Source organism: Epinephelus fuscoguttatus, linkage group LG14 (assembly GCF_011397635.1).
Source record: "Epinephelus fuscoguttatus linkage group LG14, E.fuscoguttatus.final_Chr_v1".
In the NCBI taxonomy this organism is placed as follows: Eukaryota; Metazoa; Chordata; class Actinopteri; order Perciformes; family Serranidae; genus Epinephelus; species Epinephelus fuscoguttatus.
The window spans coordinates 31,460,827-31,477,131 of NC_064765.1; the positions used below are offsets into that span (position 1 = coordinate 31,460,827).

General features: G+C 41.0%; 1 protein-coding gene across 6 annotated transcripts in view; it reads right to left on the minus strand.

Annotated features, from left to right (window-relative positions):
- Nucleotides 1-16,200, minus strand: part of ralgapa1 (Ral GTPase activating protein catalytic subunit alpha 1) — an 80,514-nt gene extending 64,314 nt beyond the window's left edge. For 2 of the 6 annotated variants that reach the window (XM_049597070.1, XM_049597072.1), the window contains exons 1-18: nt 15,595-16,200; nt 11,914-12,024; nt 11,731-11,780; nt 11,187-11,244; nt 10,660-10,703; nt 9,476-9,653; nt 9,188-9,303; nt 8,583-8,721; nt 8,242-8,450; nt 7,701-8,024; nt 7,313-7,486; nt 6,307-6,378; nt 6,003-6,151; nt 5,716-5,839; nt 4,975-5,121; nt 4,059-4,149; nt 3,721-3,885; nt 1,652-1,798 (exon numbers count right to left, since the gene is read on the minus strand). In XM_049597070.1, coding sequence (XP_049453027.1) covers nt 1,652-1,798; nt 3,721-3,885; nt 4,059-4,149; nt 4,975-5,121; nt 5,716-5,839; nt 6,003-6,151; nt 6,307-6,378; nt 7,313-7,486; nt 7,701-8,024; nt 8,242-8,450; nt 8,583-8,721; nt 9,188-9,303; nt 9,476-9,653; nt 10,660-10,703; nt 11,187-11,244; nt 11,731-11,780; nt 11,914-12,024; nt 15,595-15,700 — 2,404 coding nt within the window. In that variant the 5' untranslated portion in view covers nt 15,701-16,200. The remainder of the gene's footprint in view (nt 1-1,651; nt 1,799-3,720; nt 3,886-4,058; nt 4,150-4,974; nt 5,122-5,715; nt 5,840-6,002; nt 6,152-6,306; nt 6,379-7,312; nt 7,487-7,700; nt 8,025-8,241; nt 8,451-8,582; nt 8,722-9,187; nt 9,304-9,475; nt 9,654-10,659; nt 10,704-11,186; nt 11,245-11,730; nt 11,781-11,913; nt 12,025-15,594) is intronic. The other 4 variants (XM_049597071.1, XM_049597074.1, XM_049597073.1 and 1 more) reach the window with 4 other exon arrangements.
- Nucleotides 16,201-16,305: the final 105 nt, after the last annotated feature.

A 16,305-nucleotide genomic window follows, 5' to 3' on the forward strand; every position in this document is an offset into this window, starting at 1 on the left:
AACAATTCCTGCATGGTATACTGTTAAGTCACCATATCGTGCTCAATAGTTGACTCAGCCTGGTGATGTAAACTGGATTCAGAGCAGTATTTATGGTGGCTGAGACAGTTAATGACAACTTCATCAATCTCAACCAGAAAACAGTGTCTACCAAGAAGACCATCACCCCTTTAAATGTTTGCTTTACTCGTATTTACAACTTGAGATCATTCAGGGTATTACATACATCATGAGTTCAAATAAACACAAGAAATTTGTGCTCTAGATAAAGGATCAGCGCTCAGTGAATAACCTCCTACGCCCTATGATAAGCTATTATGGCAAGGCTTGACTATACAGACCAGCGAGCAGTGATACCTAACATGTCTTTGGGGTCATCGGGTGGGAAACTCCTTTCACCAGTGTTTCATCTAGTTGGTCCCACGACACCTCCAGGAGGCTAGACAGTGATCTCTGGCGTCCCAGAGACACTTCTTGAATAACAGCTCTCACTGTTCCCTGCACCAACCCAACAACCTCCTTTACCTTACATTACACATGGCTTTCTCAGCCCAAACAGCACTGCCGCCTTCAACAAACCCTTATTAGCAAATCTTAATCACATAGCTGTAGTTTTAAAATTGTACAAAAAGCCAATTCTATCGCACTTGGTATTTGCCTCTTCTGTTATGCCCATTTGGCAGTTTTCACTTTGATCAGATGTCAATTGCAAATAAATGGTAACTTTTAGAGAGCTGTTCTCATCTTTAAGAAACCACCACAAAACACACACCAAAAGGAAACAATAAGTAAAACAACAGCAAGGAAAATCCCCCTAGGAGAAGATATGATGAAGTAAAATCATCACCATCGCCAACAGAAATGAAGAGGAGGAGTTGAATTAAATGCCACCCTGAGAATACATGGCATCACATGGGTCATCACATAACATCTGTGATAGGGAGGTAAACAATAAGGGCACAGAAACAAAGGGGAGATGTGTAACAGGCAGAAAATAGTGCAAGCAGAAAAAGCTAAAGTAAAGACAGAGGGACATGCATGTGTGCAGGCAGGCAGATAAGTAAAAGATATAGAGAAACAAGCAAGCAAACAGGAAAATTGCTGGGTCAAGTTTCATGCAGACATGTCAGCAGAAACAGACACATAAGGTGCTCCATGCTTCCTGTAAAAATACAATTTATATCAATTAGTTAGTGAAATATTTTTGAACAAAGACTAACTGATGGATGTTGTTCTTCGGTATCTGCTTGGCGAAATTTCATTCCCGCACAAAGCAAAATTCAAATGTACCACAAAATGTCAAAACCACAACAATAACCATAGTCATTTTGGGGGGCTGTGGGGATCGTCCATTTGTCGCATGCAAAATTTCAAGCAATGCTGTTGAGATTATTACACAGCTTTAGGGAGAATGATGCATTTTTGATGTCCAAGGATTTCTCAAAATCACACTGTCACCAGTTACAGGTAAAAAAAAAGTGAAGGACTATATATTCCTGAGGGACGACATGCAAACTGTTGCTTCAGTGATGACAAACAGAGAGTCAGACAAACTGACAGAGACGAGAGGACAGGCATATAGTTCCAGTTTCGGACAGACGTAGAGACAAGTTAAGTTTCCAGGCAGACAGGTAGTGCAAGGAGTGTGTACCTGCCAGCTGGTCGGCAAGGGTGGGTAGTAAAGGGTGGTGGTGGTGTAGGAGGACAGGAAGAGGCGGAGCCAGAGCAGGAGCACTCTTAGCACTGCGGATAAAGGCTGAGGACAGCAGAGAGTCCCCCGTAGAGCAGCTACGCAGGGCTGAAGAGGGTGGGAAGAACAGGTAGAAGAGAGACAGAATAAGGGGGGGAAGAGTGTGAGACAGAAAAGGAAGGAAGAGAGGTGGAGATGGCAAAGAAAGAAGGAAGCAAGAGGGGAAAGGGGTATTGTTGAAGTGAAAAGTAAAGTGAAAAGGTGAGTGGAAGAAAGGTGGATGTATGGGCAAGGATGGAAAAGTGAAAGGGGGTAAAAACAATGACGTCAAAAGTAACACCAGAGAGAAAAAAAAAACAATAGATAGAGAGAAAGATGGTAAAAGCCGGAGCAATGCCGGTAAAAAGAAATAAGGTATGTAAAAGTAAATATTAGGAAAAAAATATTTATGGGGAAGAGACAAAGCATAAAAAGAGAAAGACAAGAAATTAATGAAAAGACAGTGTAGAAAAGAGGACAGTGTAGAAAAGAGGATGGTTCAAGGGTGGACGTAAAGGGAAAGAGAAGGAAGGTTAAGGAAGTGTAAGACAGGGTTAGCTCTGGAGGAAAGACAGTGAGACAGTGAGGGTCTGGTGGCAGCTTGGCACTCTACAGCCTAAATCTCCTCTTAAGACTACAATCCCCAGGAGCATTATTGTTAATGCTAGCCAGATCTACTGATTACTTGCAGTCACAACAAAATGAGATTGTCTGCAAGTTTGACCAAGTCTATGTCATTTTATGTATATTAACAGATGAATATACAACTGAAAAAAATGCGACGAAACAACTGCACACTTGCAGGAATGTTGGTTAGCATGTGCAAGCTTATTTCTCACAGGAAAAGCACAGTTAGAAATGCTAAAACTTGTAAAAGTGGTGCTGAAGCACATACAACACAGCTTGCAGGTCCAGAAAAGCTGTTAATCCCAGCAAATTACATCAATATTGTGATATGGGACTAGATACTGTCTTAAGATTTTGAATATCTTAATATCTTTAGTGTTGTCTTTTCCTGATTTGAAAGGCTGCATTACACTAAAGTGAAGTAATTTTCTCAACATACTAGACTGTTCCAGCTGTTTCAATATTTGCCTTTAACCACTGAGTCATTATATCCACATAACTGATAATACTTTAGCAAAAATTTCACTGTGTAAATATTTTGTCAGGGCACTAATAGTCAACTCTACAATATCCTTGCAATATCAATAAAGGCATTTGGTCAAAAAATGTGGGGTATTAAATATATTATGTGGACCCTGCTAACAGTATTCTTTTATTTGGTTGCTTCTTAGAGGCCACTATGGTATCCACAAAAATGTATCATTTCTTGTATCCCACTCTGTCAGGTTATGCATATATCATCTCTGACAACTGGAGCAGAACCTCATTTATTGAAACAAGTACCATATTGTGATAAATGAAAAGTTAACAACTTGTGACAGGAGACATGTGAATAAAAAAAATTTGGTTGTGTGTATTTTAGTTTGAGAGATCCTCATTGATGCATGCCTTTTAAGCAATTAAAGAAAATTCATGTGCATGAGCTGTCATCATCTTGCTCTAAGCTAGTACTGGTATTTCACTGTGGTGTTAGGACCGTTTCTTTCACACCAGTGGCCACAGTTGAAGGCTTTGCATAAACAAGACTCTACTGAGGAGGAGGAGGAATGACAGTAAGCATGCACCGCGACTTCCTGTCAGACAGACAGGCAGGAGATGTCAAGTTAAATAAAAGTGACTTGAGAAGAAAGAGAAGCCATCTTATTAAGCACTCTGAGGAAAACCAGGGTGCTAGTTTTTTTCCCCCAGTGGTGTTCCTCTTCAACATTAACATAAACACACACCAGACAGTTTAAAACAAATACACAGAACAGTGCCTGGGAGTCTGTGCTATCAATATGACTAATGGCATAATTTTCTGTCCTTTAAACTTGTAGCTCATTAACACCAGAGGAGGACAGTCATGTAAGTGGAGTTATACTGACCTACAGTTTTCTGGCGGACAATACTCCTGGCCTTTTCAATGCCTGGTGAGCCAGCGGTGGTGGCGCTCCGCTGCCTCATGGCTGCTGCCTGACCTGGTTGGTCTCTGCTCCAGCCTTTAGAGAAGGATCGATCCACAATCTGCCGCTGGCCCTCTGAACCTATACCTGGTGTAGATGGATGGAGTGGGACATCATTTCTTAATGCGGATTTAATGTTACTTATTTTGAGACATTGTGTTTTTTTGCTTTTATCTGTAACTATGTACAGATAAAAGAAAAATTCTAGTGTACAGATGCTGTTGCTAAGAAGTCCTGCATGTCTCCGGTGACAGACGAACCTTTTCCTTTATGTTTCTTCTGTTTTTGTTCACTGAGTTTGTCCAGAGGCAGCTCATTCAGATCAACACTGTACAGGTTCCTGGCCAAAACCTGAGGCACAAAGACACACTGCTCAAACATGTGTTTATGTTACAATAATGGTTAACATAGCAGCACCGAAACTGTTGTCTTGGATCAGTACTTAAGGCAAAAAGCTGATTTTTCATATGCCAAGGCAGAATGGATATATGGGTATGATAGGTCTCAATGTAATCCAGTCAACATTAATGGCAGAGCACATGAGAATGACCAAATCAACAAAATCTGCAAGTCTAGTATTAATCAAGCAGGCAAAACGCCCATTTCTGAAACACTCCTGGTGTAGTATGACGCTGTGCAGAGGACAGTACAAAACCAGGTAGCCACACCGCTGTGTATCGTGGAACTGTGCCTCCTGGCTTCCTTACAGTCAAGATGGCAGCGAGTATGATGAAAGTGGTGATTTTGTCATCTCATATCTTGCCTTACTTTAGTGGATCCTATCGGTCATGGAATTAATCTGCAGATGCTCTGGTTCAAAATAAAACCAAATGTTTCTCTGGATGTCAGTTTTTAAGCCACAAGTACGGCCAAAATGTGGCCTGCGACAGACAGTCAGGCTTGTTGTTTTTAGCTGAGATGATTTCCAGAAAACTGTGGCCCCTTCCGCCTGGTTAAGAGTGGGTGTGTAATCATTGATCTGGGTTGATATAACCATTCAATGATCAATGATCAAGTATCATTAATTAAAAGTGAAAACACTGATCAATAACATCCTCTTTAGGTTAAGCTTATATTTTGAAATTCTGTGTCACAGACTCACTTACACACATACACACAACCAAATGTGTGATCCCCTCCAGGCTTACGCCTGGTGGTGATGATCACTTTGAATACCTTGGTCAAGGTCTCCATGGTGAGAGACCACTCAGTGACCAGTTCGTCCCAGCACGTAAGAGAGGAGAGGACGGAGAGGAGGTCGTCCCACAGTTCTCTGCTGATGTAGACGTTTAAGTTCCCCTTAATCCAGGCTACTATCAGTGTCTGTGCAGAGAGGGGAAAGAAATGATAAAAGTTGTACTAGAAAAGCTCTCACTGATACTCACTGAAACTAAATACAAGTCGGCTAGATTGTACCTGAACACTAAACTTCATTTTGGTGTTCTGAAAATAACTTTTGGTAAATATTAACATCATAAGCAGGACTTGTGTTTACTAACATATCTGTATTCTGAATATATAAAGACAGCTGGATACTTGAGAGCCTAAGATTATATTCAAATATACTACTCCTTCAATAGATGATTACAACATCTGCATGGATGCATCATGTACTTCTACATAATTCTGACTGATATTAGAAAAAATACATCTTTGTTATATCTGTCTTTGTACCCAACTACATGTTGAGCATTTAGAGCTCCACATGCCAGTCTATCACCTGGAAGATGTGTTGCTGTAGACAATAGCAATCTTATCATGACTGCAACAGTGTTCCTATTCATACATTTGTTTCTTTTTTCCAGGTACCACAGAGACAACTCTGTCTTCCTCTACCACACAGATAATCAAATAGCTGAATGTTTGGCACCCAAGAGGAAAATATTTGGCCAGTTTGATAAAATGATATTAATGTACCTGAAAGATAGGTCCAGCCAGTCTGCCTGACAGTGTGTTGCTCTTCTTGCCCTGGGGCATGATGGATGGAGGTCTTTTCATCACTGACTCCGTTACCCTCAGTAGAACCAGTAGCACCTGCTCCCTACAAACAAACACATTCAAAAGCAAGCAGAAGAGACAAATCTTTTAACAACACTGTTCTACTGCAATGTATTTAGACGCTGCATCAAAGTGTGTCCTAGTCCACAGTAACAGGTGTGATTTATTGTGTATCTGGTGTCTGTGCAGCTCAGTTTTTAGTTTACCATGTTTTCTGGTCCATGGTCTCATGCATGACAAGGCTGCGGTAGATGTTCAGGACTCGCTTGCACATGTCGACATGCTCCTCCAAAAGGATCTTGATGTCATTGGCTGGCTCCAATAGGAAAACATTGGAGGAGTGGGTGATAAATACCTAGAAAGGAGACAGGCAGTCAAGTTGTAAAATGGGTCCACAAACAATTTTTATGGATGATTATATAAAGTTGAGCATGAATAGTTAAGATGTCACTGCACCAATGAGACATTTGTGCATATATGAAATGGGCAGATGGTGTGTGTTGACCATACCTGTAGTGTAGTCTGAACTCCAGCATGAACGTTGTACTCCAGTAATTCACTGTCAACAGCCTTGTTCATTCCCTGAGGAAGAGAGAGGGAAAAAACACACACACAATTATGATAAAGTAAAAATAGCTAAACATATACAGGCAAATGCACACATTCTCTTCTCTTAAGGGAATACAACACTCCCCAAATTATCATTTGCATTTCAGATACTCTAAACACAGACTAAAATTATCGATAAATTTAAGTCATTCAGGGTCCAAGTTTAACAGCAGCAAAACTATATCAAAACATCCCTTTACAAACTCTCATGCAACCAGTATGATCATATACAGTAACTAGTATAATCCAAGTCTCATTTCTGTAGTCGTATGCCCAGTACTTGCCAAATACATGCATTTTCACTAAAACCTTACTATTAAAACACTTCCATAAACAGTCTTACACACAGACAAGTAGAACACCTGCTATGTTTGTGCTTAAGTGTTTTAAATAGTGAGGTTTTAGAGAAAAATGCATGTGTTTAGGAAGTACTGAATAAATAAGACTCGAATTACACTGCACAAGCTGTGAAAGAGTTTGTAAACAGATTTTTTGATATAATTTTGCTATTGTTAAGCAAAATCTCCATGACTTAAATTTATTAGGAATTCCTCAGTTTTGGGATTCTTAGTCAACTATGGAGGCATGTGAGAAAAATAAGATTTTCTTCATCAATTCATTGTAACACAGAGTGAGTAATTAATATAAAAATGATCATTTGGGGCGTGAAGTACTCTTTTAGAGCCTGCCTGTCTTACAAGCCCTGGACTCTTAAAGTGACACCCCACCTTGAAGTCTGCTGCCTTACCCTGTAAATTAAACCAGTCTTTCTTTTCTGTCAGAATCCCTCTGTCAGTGGGCATTTAGATATAGTAAATCACTATATAAAGGTCTGTTCTGATCTGTCTGGCCTACCTTTATTTTAAACATTTCAAGATTACACTACTGAATTGAGGTAATTCCTCACCTCATCCTCCTTGTCTCCGAGCTGAGAGCCTGAATCCAGGCTGCTGGTTGTGGGATAGGGGCCATCTTCTGGCTCCTTCATAAACACTGGCCTGTCCTCCATGGAAATCCACTCCTGGTAAACACGGACCACTTTACGCATCGCTGCAGCTTCACACATGGGAAGGAGAAACGCCTATAAATAGATAAAGAAAGATAGACGTAAAACATTGAGTGACTTGTTCATGGACATACTATGTTAATAACAAAAAAAATAAATTCCAATATTAGCAAAATTACACCTAGATCCACTCCAACTGCAGGCACAAACTTACATTAATGGTTTGACACGCTAGAACCATCAGTTACATAACAACCCAACTCCCTGAAGAAAGTTATTTCTCTGTCACCTGTCTAAAGATCTCAGTGATGAAGTTGACGTTGGTTCTGGAGCTGGTCAGTACTCTCCTCACCACCTCCATGTCTGTCAGCTGCTCTTCATCGATGGAGCAGAGTGAAGAGGAGCTGGGCTCCCTCTCTGTCAGCGTGGATGTGTTGGAGTGGCTTTGTTCAGGCTCCCCTCCAGTCCCTGGACCCCCAGAGAGCCCCATGCTGCCTCCACCTGATCCAGATGAGCACCCACTACCTTCCAGGTGGCTGTCAGACCGAATCCCACCTCCACCCCCGTCGTCTGAGCTGCCTGCAGAGCGAGCTGCCAGTCCGGCTGCTGCTCGCTGGAGGTGAAAATTTGGGTCATAAAGTGAGGTGAGGAAACAATTAAAAAAAAAAAAAAAAAAAAAAGACTGTCCCATATAAATATTTGTGACAATAAATTTTGTCATTCATTTCTGACTGCATCTTGGACTTTTTACTTAACTGAGAAAAGAGAGGAACTTTTCGGTGACTTGAACCACCCTGTCTATTAGCAAAATATGTACAGTATGTGCTGACCTGTATGTTCTTAGGGACATTTTCTCCCTCTGTTCCTGGGATGTGCGTGTGTGCATTGGGTCGTGGCTCGAGCCAGAAAGACACCAGCCAGCGGATGAAGATGACTCGGGCCTGAAGGAAGCTTTCCTTGGTGCAATACACTGTTTCACTCCCGTCTTGTTCCCTGCGCACCACGCTGTAGTAGGGCTTAGGACGCATCGGAGGCACGTCTGCAGGGAAAGAGGAAAATCTATATTAATATAGTCTTTGGTTACAATAACACAACAATAATGTTCAGTGTGTTCTAATAGGCTGTTAGGTTTACAGAATCAGGTAGCTCTTTCAGATCTAATGTTACTGACCCAGTATTGGGTTATAGAGACTGGTTTCCATGGCGAAGTTGGGGAAGATGTGAGGAAGGTAAAACTTCCTGAAGTGACCAAAGAGGAAGCTGAAGCCACGTTCATGGTTCTCTTTACAACGCCACTCAAGAGACTTGGCCTGGTGAATACACAAACACACACACACACACACACACACACACACACACACAGAAAGACAAACAAGCTTGTGTTATAAAGCGAGCATTACGCACACAAAATAGGGTCAGGCGGAGAAGAGCACCATTGTTTTAGGGGAGAATGTTATCAGTGTGTGTATGAATGCATGTATGTCTATGTGCATGTGTGTCTGTGTGATAGCAGCAAGAAGAGGAAATAAAAGAACAAAGCCTGTGTGTGTCAGTAAGGGATGACATTTGTATTTGAAGGAGTTAGTGATACCAGTAAGGGATTGCATGAATATTTCATCTAGCATCAAGTTTCTATATATATGATAATGTCAGTAAATAACACCTGGTTTCTCAAATATATTTGTTTATGTATTAGTGGCATTAGTGAGGTATCATAACATGTACAAGGTGTAGTTATGTAGTGTTAGCTGTGTTAGTAAGGAATGATGATAATACCTGGTTTACCATGTATTTGAGTAGCGCTTCTAAAAAGTAAGCAGTGAGGTCTTCCTGGTTCTTGTCACCTGACTGGGGAGGAACCAATGGAGTGATCTCTTCCGGGGTTACCTGAGCTGCAGGGGGGAGAGCGGGATCATTTAATGTTAAATTCATAATGAATACTGCAAAATATGATGTCATTTGTCTAATCTCTGTTTAAACTGTGGTGTGTGTGTGTGTGTGTGTGTGTGTGTGTGTGTGTGTGTGTGTGTGTGTGTGTGTGTGTGTGTGTGTTCTTCAACTAACTCTCTGTTAAACTTAGCGGCGGGTTAATCAGAGTGTCCAGGGTGCGTGGGGTCCCATGGCAGAGCGGAGCTGGGAAGCCAGGAATCAAACAGGCGAACATGCAGAGCTGCTCACGCTCCGCATTACTCTGCAACGCCTGCATCCACAGCAAGAACAAGCGCACACCTTCACGACGGATCTACAATGTAGATGAGACATGGAGAAGAGAATCCAAATTAGTACATGTTACTTACAGCATTTATGTTTTCTTTAAATTAAGACTTTAATTTAAGAAGAGGCTGTACTTGTCATTTAAGGAAGCAGGGAGGATTAGGATATAGGGGCTATGGCAGACAGGTAACGGGGGCTACATTCACATTACAAGCAAATGTGGCCCAAATCTGACTTCTTGCTCTCATGTGAAAAAGATCTGATTTTGGAATTAATGTGTGTTTTTCTATACATCCAGGTTTTTTTTAAAGTCATACTTCACAGTGCAGGCGCAGATCATTCACCATATGTGTCAAAGCGGTCTACTGAAATGACAGAAGGCTGCCGTAGCTGTACCGTTGCTGTGATAGTCTGCCCGAGTCTCCAGCCAATACAGCCTGACTGCCACACGTTTTCTGATGGGGACAGCTTGCCTGCATGCTGTAACAGCGTTGTCGTGAGGCGGTGACAGAGACATTGGAATGTAGCCCTGGACATGCTTAAGTTTTGGAGGAACTATTAATCAATGAAACCCTGCACATCATTGCTGCACAACTCCTGATTCCTCTCCTGGCCACACCCACACCTCTCTCTCCACAGAACTACCAGTAATAGCTGGTAATAGAGCTGTCTCTATGGCTTTTGCATTGCTTCCTCTTCTCACCCTCATCCTCAATATAAAAGCAACTATCATCTGACCTTCATAAAAAAATCATTCAGGAGATGAATGCTTGCTCTGCAACGGCATTCATTTTTTCCCCAAATGCCTGTCTCACAAATGTGACATTTCTTGTTGCTGTTATTGTATGACATTTTTGGATACATGTAGGCGTTTCAGGGCAGAGATTCGTTTACAATGATGTCAGACATATGTCACTTCAAACATGAATGTGAACAGTTTAGGGATCAGATCTGCGGAGGGAAAAAAATCTGAATTGAGCATTAAGCCCTGTAATGTGAAAGTAGCAAGAGTCAACAGCAAATCAGAGTGGTACCTTCAGAGAATTCCCAGTGTGCAACAGCTTTTTGAGGATCAGCCCTGAGAGACAAACACATGTGAGCCTTGCATTTCAAAATACAGTGCATAGTAAATATAAGGGTAGCCAGATCCAGTAACATTAAAAACTGATTTCACAGGACAAATAATCAGTTGCCACACTGCAGTAAAGACATTTTAAGGGCAATATAAACACATACAGGCCCTACTGATCCTTTGGGGTCTCAGTGAAGCTTTACACTTTGATACCGCAGCACTAATGTAAAGAGTATTTATTGTAATGTCAGAGACCAACCAGAACCAAAACTTGGAAAAGAGAAGATTGCACAGCATGTTGTAGTGCAGCTTTTGTCCTCTTACCCTGAATGTATTTTATCACGTGAAAGGCTATTACGTCTAAAAACTAGTCAAACTTGATTCAACACGTAGCTTGCTGGGATGATCTGATCTGCTGCGCACATGTAAAGAAAGAAACTGTAACATGTGTTGCAAGAGAGGGGCTGAGAGTGGTTTTGTGTTAGTTACCGATGCTGTGGAACTGCCATCGGCTCTGGATTCTCTCTGGCAGGAGCTGGAGTATTTTCTAGAGAAAAAAAAGGATTTCAGTCAGTATGACATTCCTAGGTAATCAATAACTCTGTGAAGTCTGTTTATTGTCCATCTTTATTCTACCTAACACCTCTCAAGGAAAACCTATATTAAGCAGCACATTCTTTTGTCTGAGTGCTCACTGGACTTGTGCTTTGCCCAGCCTTGTTCTGAATTTAAAGTGCGTGGGGCCAAATGGAGGTCAGTAACACACACATACTGACTCTGCTATCTTATCCAGGCTACCCTAGGCACCACCCAGTCAGTGTTGCTAAATACCAGTGGTCTTATTCTGGGGTCAATGCCAGCTTGTGCTGTGGTACTGATCCAGACCACCTACAGAAAGTTAGAGTTCATGGAATCACAAACACTTCACATAATGTCAGAGCTCTATTCTGATGTCATGTTGCAACAAGGTTTTAGTAAAGAGTTTTCTATCGACTTCAATTTTCATTGGAAATTTGCAACAATATTTTATTACCTCAAAGATGAAGAGAATTGAGTCCAGCTCCTCCCTCTGAGACTTATGACCTGAAACACACAGACTAGCTTAAATAGAGCACAATGATATGGCTAAATAACAATGATATACTGCTTTATTTCTACACTGTAAAAGCAGACTAATCAGAGCTTTATTGTTTGGTTGGCAGTGAGAAAAACATACCTTTTTGCTTGAGGCTGACCTCAATGGTGACAAAGTTCTCAAAGAAGACATAGTAGATATGGGAGTAGTTCTGGTCAAAGAACTGTTTCAGCTCTGACGGCTCTGCATTTTCTGGAAAATGAGAGGGGAAGTAAAGTTGACAATTAACTAAGACACACACACACTCAGGAGAAGAACACCAAGGTTAACTTTAAACTGTTCACAAACTTGTTCTTGATTCCTCCAGAAAGGTCAACTGTCTCATATTGAAAATAGCTGCAATGCGACCATCCTTGTTTTCATTACTACAACACACCTGCATAAAACTTCACTTCATCATGCATACAAAACAACAAATGTGCTTCTCCACTTGACCCCACATCTCTCTGTTTATTTTTGTATGCAGCCAGAGAAAAACTAAAATATAACATTAAAACATACAACGATAAAAACATCAGCATAGAGTTGGACAACTTGACAATATATCTAAGCAATGAGTCTTTCTAAATAAACAGCTAAAACCATTAAAGGCTATTTTCTAATTGTTTCAGAGTTAGAAGTCTAAAACACATTAGAGGTGCAACAATTAATCAGTTGTCAATTATTAAATTAATTGTCAATTAATTTGATAACTGATTAATCGGTTTGAGTAATTTTCTTAAGGAAAAAAAAGTCAGTGTTCTCTAATTCCAGCTTCTTAAAGGTGAATATTTTCTGGGGTTTTTTAATGACCGTAAACTGAATATCTATGGGTTGTGGACAAAACAAGACACTTCAGGTGGTCATCTTGGGCTCTGAGAAACACGACTGACATTTTTCACTACGTCTAACATTTTATAGACCAAACAACTTAGCAACTAATCTAAAAAATAATCAACAGATAAATTGACACTGAAAATAACTGTTGCAACCCTAAAACACACCTATAACACTAAGAAAAAAACCTGCTGTGAAGACCCAGCACTTGTGACTTTTCATCACAGGAAATATATTTGAGCAATGTAACCTCATTGCAGCATCTAGGTTCTCTAAATACACTTGTGTCATGTCAACCTGTGGTAAAACAGACCCACAGCCCAGCCTGGGTCCCTGCTACAGTTTCACAGATACACTGCTCTAAAGGATGTGAAGTTTACCTTTATGTGTTCTGGACTGAATCTCTGCCTTAACACCCCTGGCTGTCATTTGAGCGGAGATGTTCAGGCTCAGAGATAAAAGCACACGCTCATACTGAGAATACAACCACCTCTATAGTTCAGGGTCAAAAGTGAAAGAAAATACTAAAGCATGTAGAACTTTTAGACTCTGCACTGACACACACAAGCTCATGCACAGGTACACACACACAAACCCTTAAGAGCCTCTGGTAATAGTCTTTGGGTTTGTTTATATAAAGTCTAAAAGAACTCTCTCACACTCACACACACACACACACACACACACACACACACACTGAGGCCGTCTGTGTTCTATGCCATAGTGGTTGCCCTTGTAAGGTCTTAGTGGCCTAGCTGAGTGATTTTCTATCTTTTCCTCCGCAGACTGACATCTTTAACACAACAGTTCTCAATACCCCATTACACATGCCACCTCCATAGCTGCCGCACAGAAGCCATTTCCTACAAAACCCATTGCAAATTATGAAGTCACTCTTCACATGCACTGACACAGCAGCACTGAATGCTATTTTGGTTTAGACCTCAGATGATGACCAGTACTACATTTACCTGCTGCTCTATGCCACAGTCAACAAGTGTGAACTGGAGAGCTATAAAAATGATCTGCCTTTCTCTGAGGTTTCTGTAATGTTCTGTTTTCTGTTTTTACACAGTGTACAACCATGATCTAAATATGAAAATGCCCTTAAAAAGGTATTTTCTGATTACCTTAATTATGCTATGCAAACATTTAGGCAAAACAAGTTCCTTAAGGAATCACCATTGTAGGGTCAGATAATGGAAGGAAATCCTGACCTTGTAATGTGTTACAGAGGTGGCATTTTCTGTCATTATCGACTGACCTATACAGCTTGTAAACACAATACTCTTATTTAGACAATAGCTAGATTCTTAACCTCAATATAAATGTAATCAAGGCTTAGTCATAATCCTAAACACAACCGTGGAGCTAGCTATTTGTTCCAGGATCTGGCAGAGCCAAACAGGCCTTAAGATCAGTTACTTAACCTGATTACATCAAAGGAATTGCAAACTGATGCAATAGCTTCTTGCTGAATTAGTCTTTAAGATCAAGTATGAACTACAATATTACAAAAATAAAACACACAAACAAACAAAAAAACACAAACTATCCAACACTTTTAGTGCTCACTCTTTGTGTGTTTCCAGGAGAGGGTCTTGTTTTAGGGTAAAAGCTGGTCAGTCAGTTTTTTACGAGAGTGACAGCTACAAGAACATCATCAGCAACATGGCCGCTGGCCAAGTGATTCTTGCTGTGGGGTGTATTTTTTTTAGCCTGCTTGCTCTACAACGTGGCATTGCTCCAGTTCACATCAGCGCTGCAACTAATAGTGCCCATATGCATTTTCTCCAAGTGATGGTCTGGCACTGTGATCGTTAAAACTATGTGGTTTGCTGTTGTTCAACTGTCTGAGAGTTCCTTCTCAAACAATGTGACTGCAAGTCTGTTTGTGTGTATGCGTCAGTGTGATTGTTATCAAGGTCTTGTATTCCCCATTGAGCACAATGAGGGGCACACCCCTTTCTCTCTGTGTAACACACACACGCACACACGCACACAAACATAGAGTCCAGTAGCTCTTACAATAGAAACAGGAAGTTGGGCTACTGTACTGGCTATAGAGAGGAAATAGTAGAGGCTGTTTCCCTCCCCGGTCAGTGTTTGTGTGTTTGTGGGTGTGCACATGTCTGAGGGCAAGTGCGTGCCAATGAAAGATACACACAGGCGTAAATCACAAAACGCACTCACAAATCCATCACTTATTCATACCCATTACCCTAACATCATCCTTACTCCCACACACAATCAAAACATTGCACTTGGTTCTGAGCTGTAACACATCTTAACACATGTTAAAAAAAGACCTTTCTCGAACGTCAGGTCCTTGTCCAGAACTCGGGCACACCCCTGGTACAATCAAAACAACCTGGCTAAAAGCGCATCACTGAAATCTTTTGCAGACAGCTTCATACACACGTTATCACATGGTAGTAATCAGAAACCTTGAGTCGAAATCCATTCAAAAATTTGACATTGTAATGGAACTGCCACTCACACAGTGTAAAGCACGCCTTTAAACCCTCGTATACCTCGACAGATTCAGTTAGCAGTGGACACAGCTAGCCCCATTTACTTTAAAACACATTTCACTTTTAGTCGATATAACAAGGCTCATAACTGTCCGTCAATATCATTATAACGTTAATGGAATAAGAAAAAATCCCAATAACGATAATAAAGACGAACGACTGTAAAACAATTAGAACAAGTGATCAAGTGTTTTGCAGTGGACTACAAGTGAGTTGCCGAATTGATCAATAGATACTTAAAAAATCTGAAACAGTCTCTAGTTTGTTATAAAAGGGCTGCGCCTCTGTTTACATGCAAGACAACTTTGACATTCGTGATTTCCGAGAGCAGTTTGGTGTGGCATTCCCTGTATCCACAGACTGGCACGTATGAGCTAACCTGTTAGCTGCTTAATAATTATTCTTAACTTACCTATGACTATTCTGAGATGTTTCAGCCTCGTCAACACGTCCTTCTTTGGGTCCAACACTTTCTGTGTTGATTTTTTAACGTCCCCATGAGGCTTTTTGGAAAACATTCCTGGGGCAGGAGACACAAGAATGCGATGGTAGACAGCAAGGAGGAGCTAGCTGTGTAGCCACTTAAACAGCCTCAGCTAGCGTTAATCTTCAAACTGTAACCAAAAATCGTTGCTCCTTGGTCATGTATTAACGTAGCGCTGCGAGTTAGCAGCCCTCCGCAACAGCGCGGAGTATATCAGTTAGTAAATGTTGTCGGCGCATTCTGTTTTACTAAAAAAATATGTAAAACGGAGCGGGGCAAAGCATCCATCCATCGCGCCTCCCTTCCACAACAGTCTGCAGCCTGACAGCTAACGTTAAACTAGCTGGTTAGCTAGCTCCGCTGTTCACTTAGAAAACATCATGGCGGAGGAGGGAGGAGGGAAAACAAAATAATGGATACCAGATAAATCCAACGTCATAACAGTTCAACAATAAGCAAACTTTGGTTATCCCGTTTGAACTATATAATATGCGAATGTTACAAAACTGCAAAATATTTCTGACACAAACGGCGTTTCTAAATTTACGACGGTTAAGTTTAAAACGTCTTTCGACAGTTGTGCTCGAGCTCTCCAACTGAGGCAACAGTGTTGAATCCTGGGTAACGTAGTGTACGGCT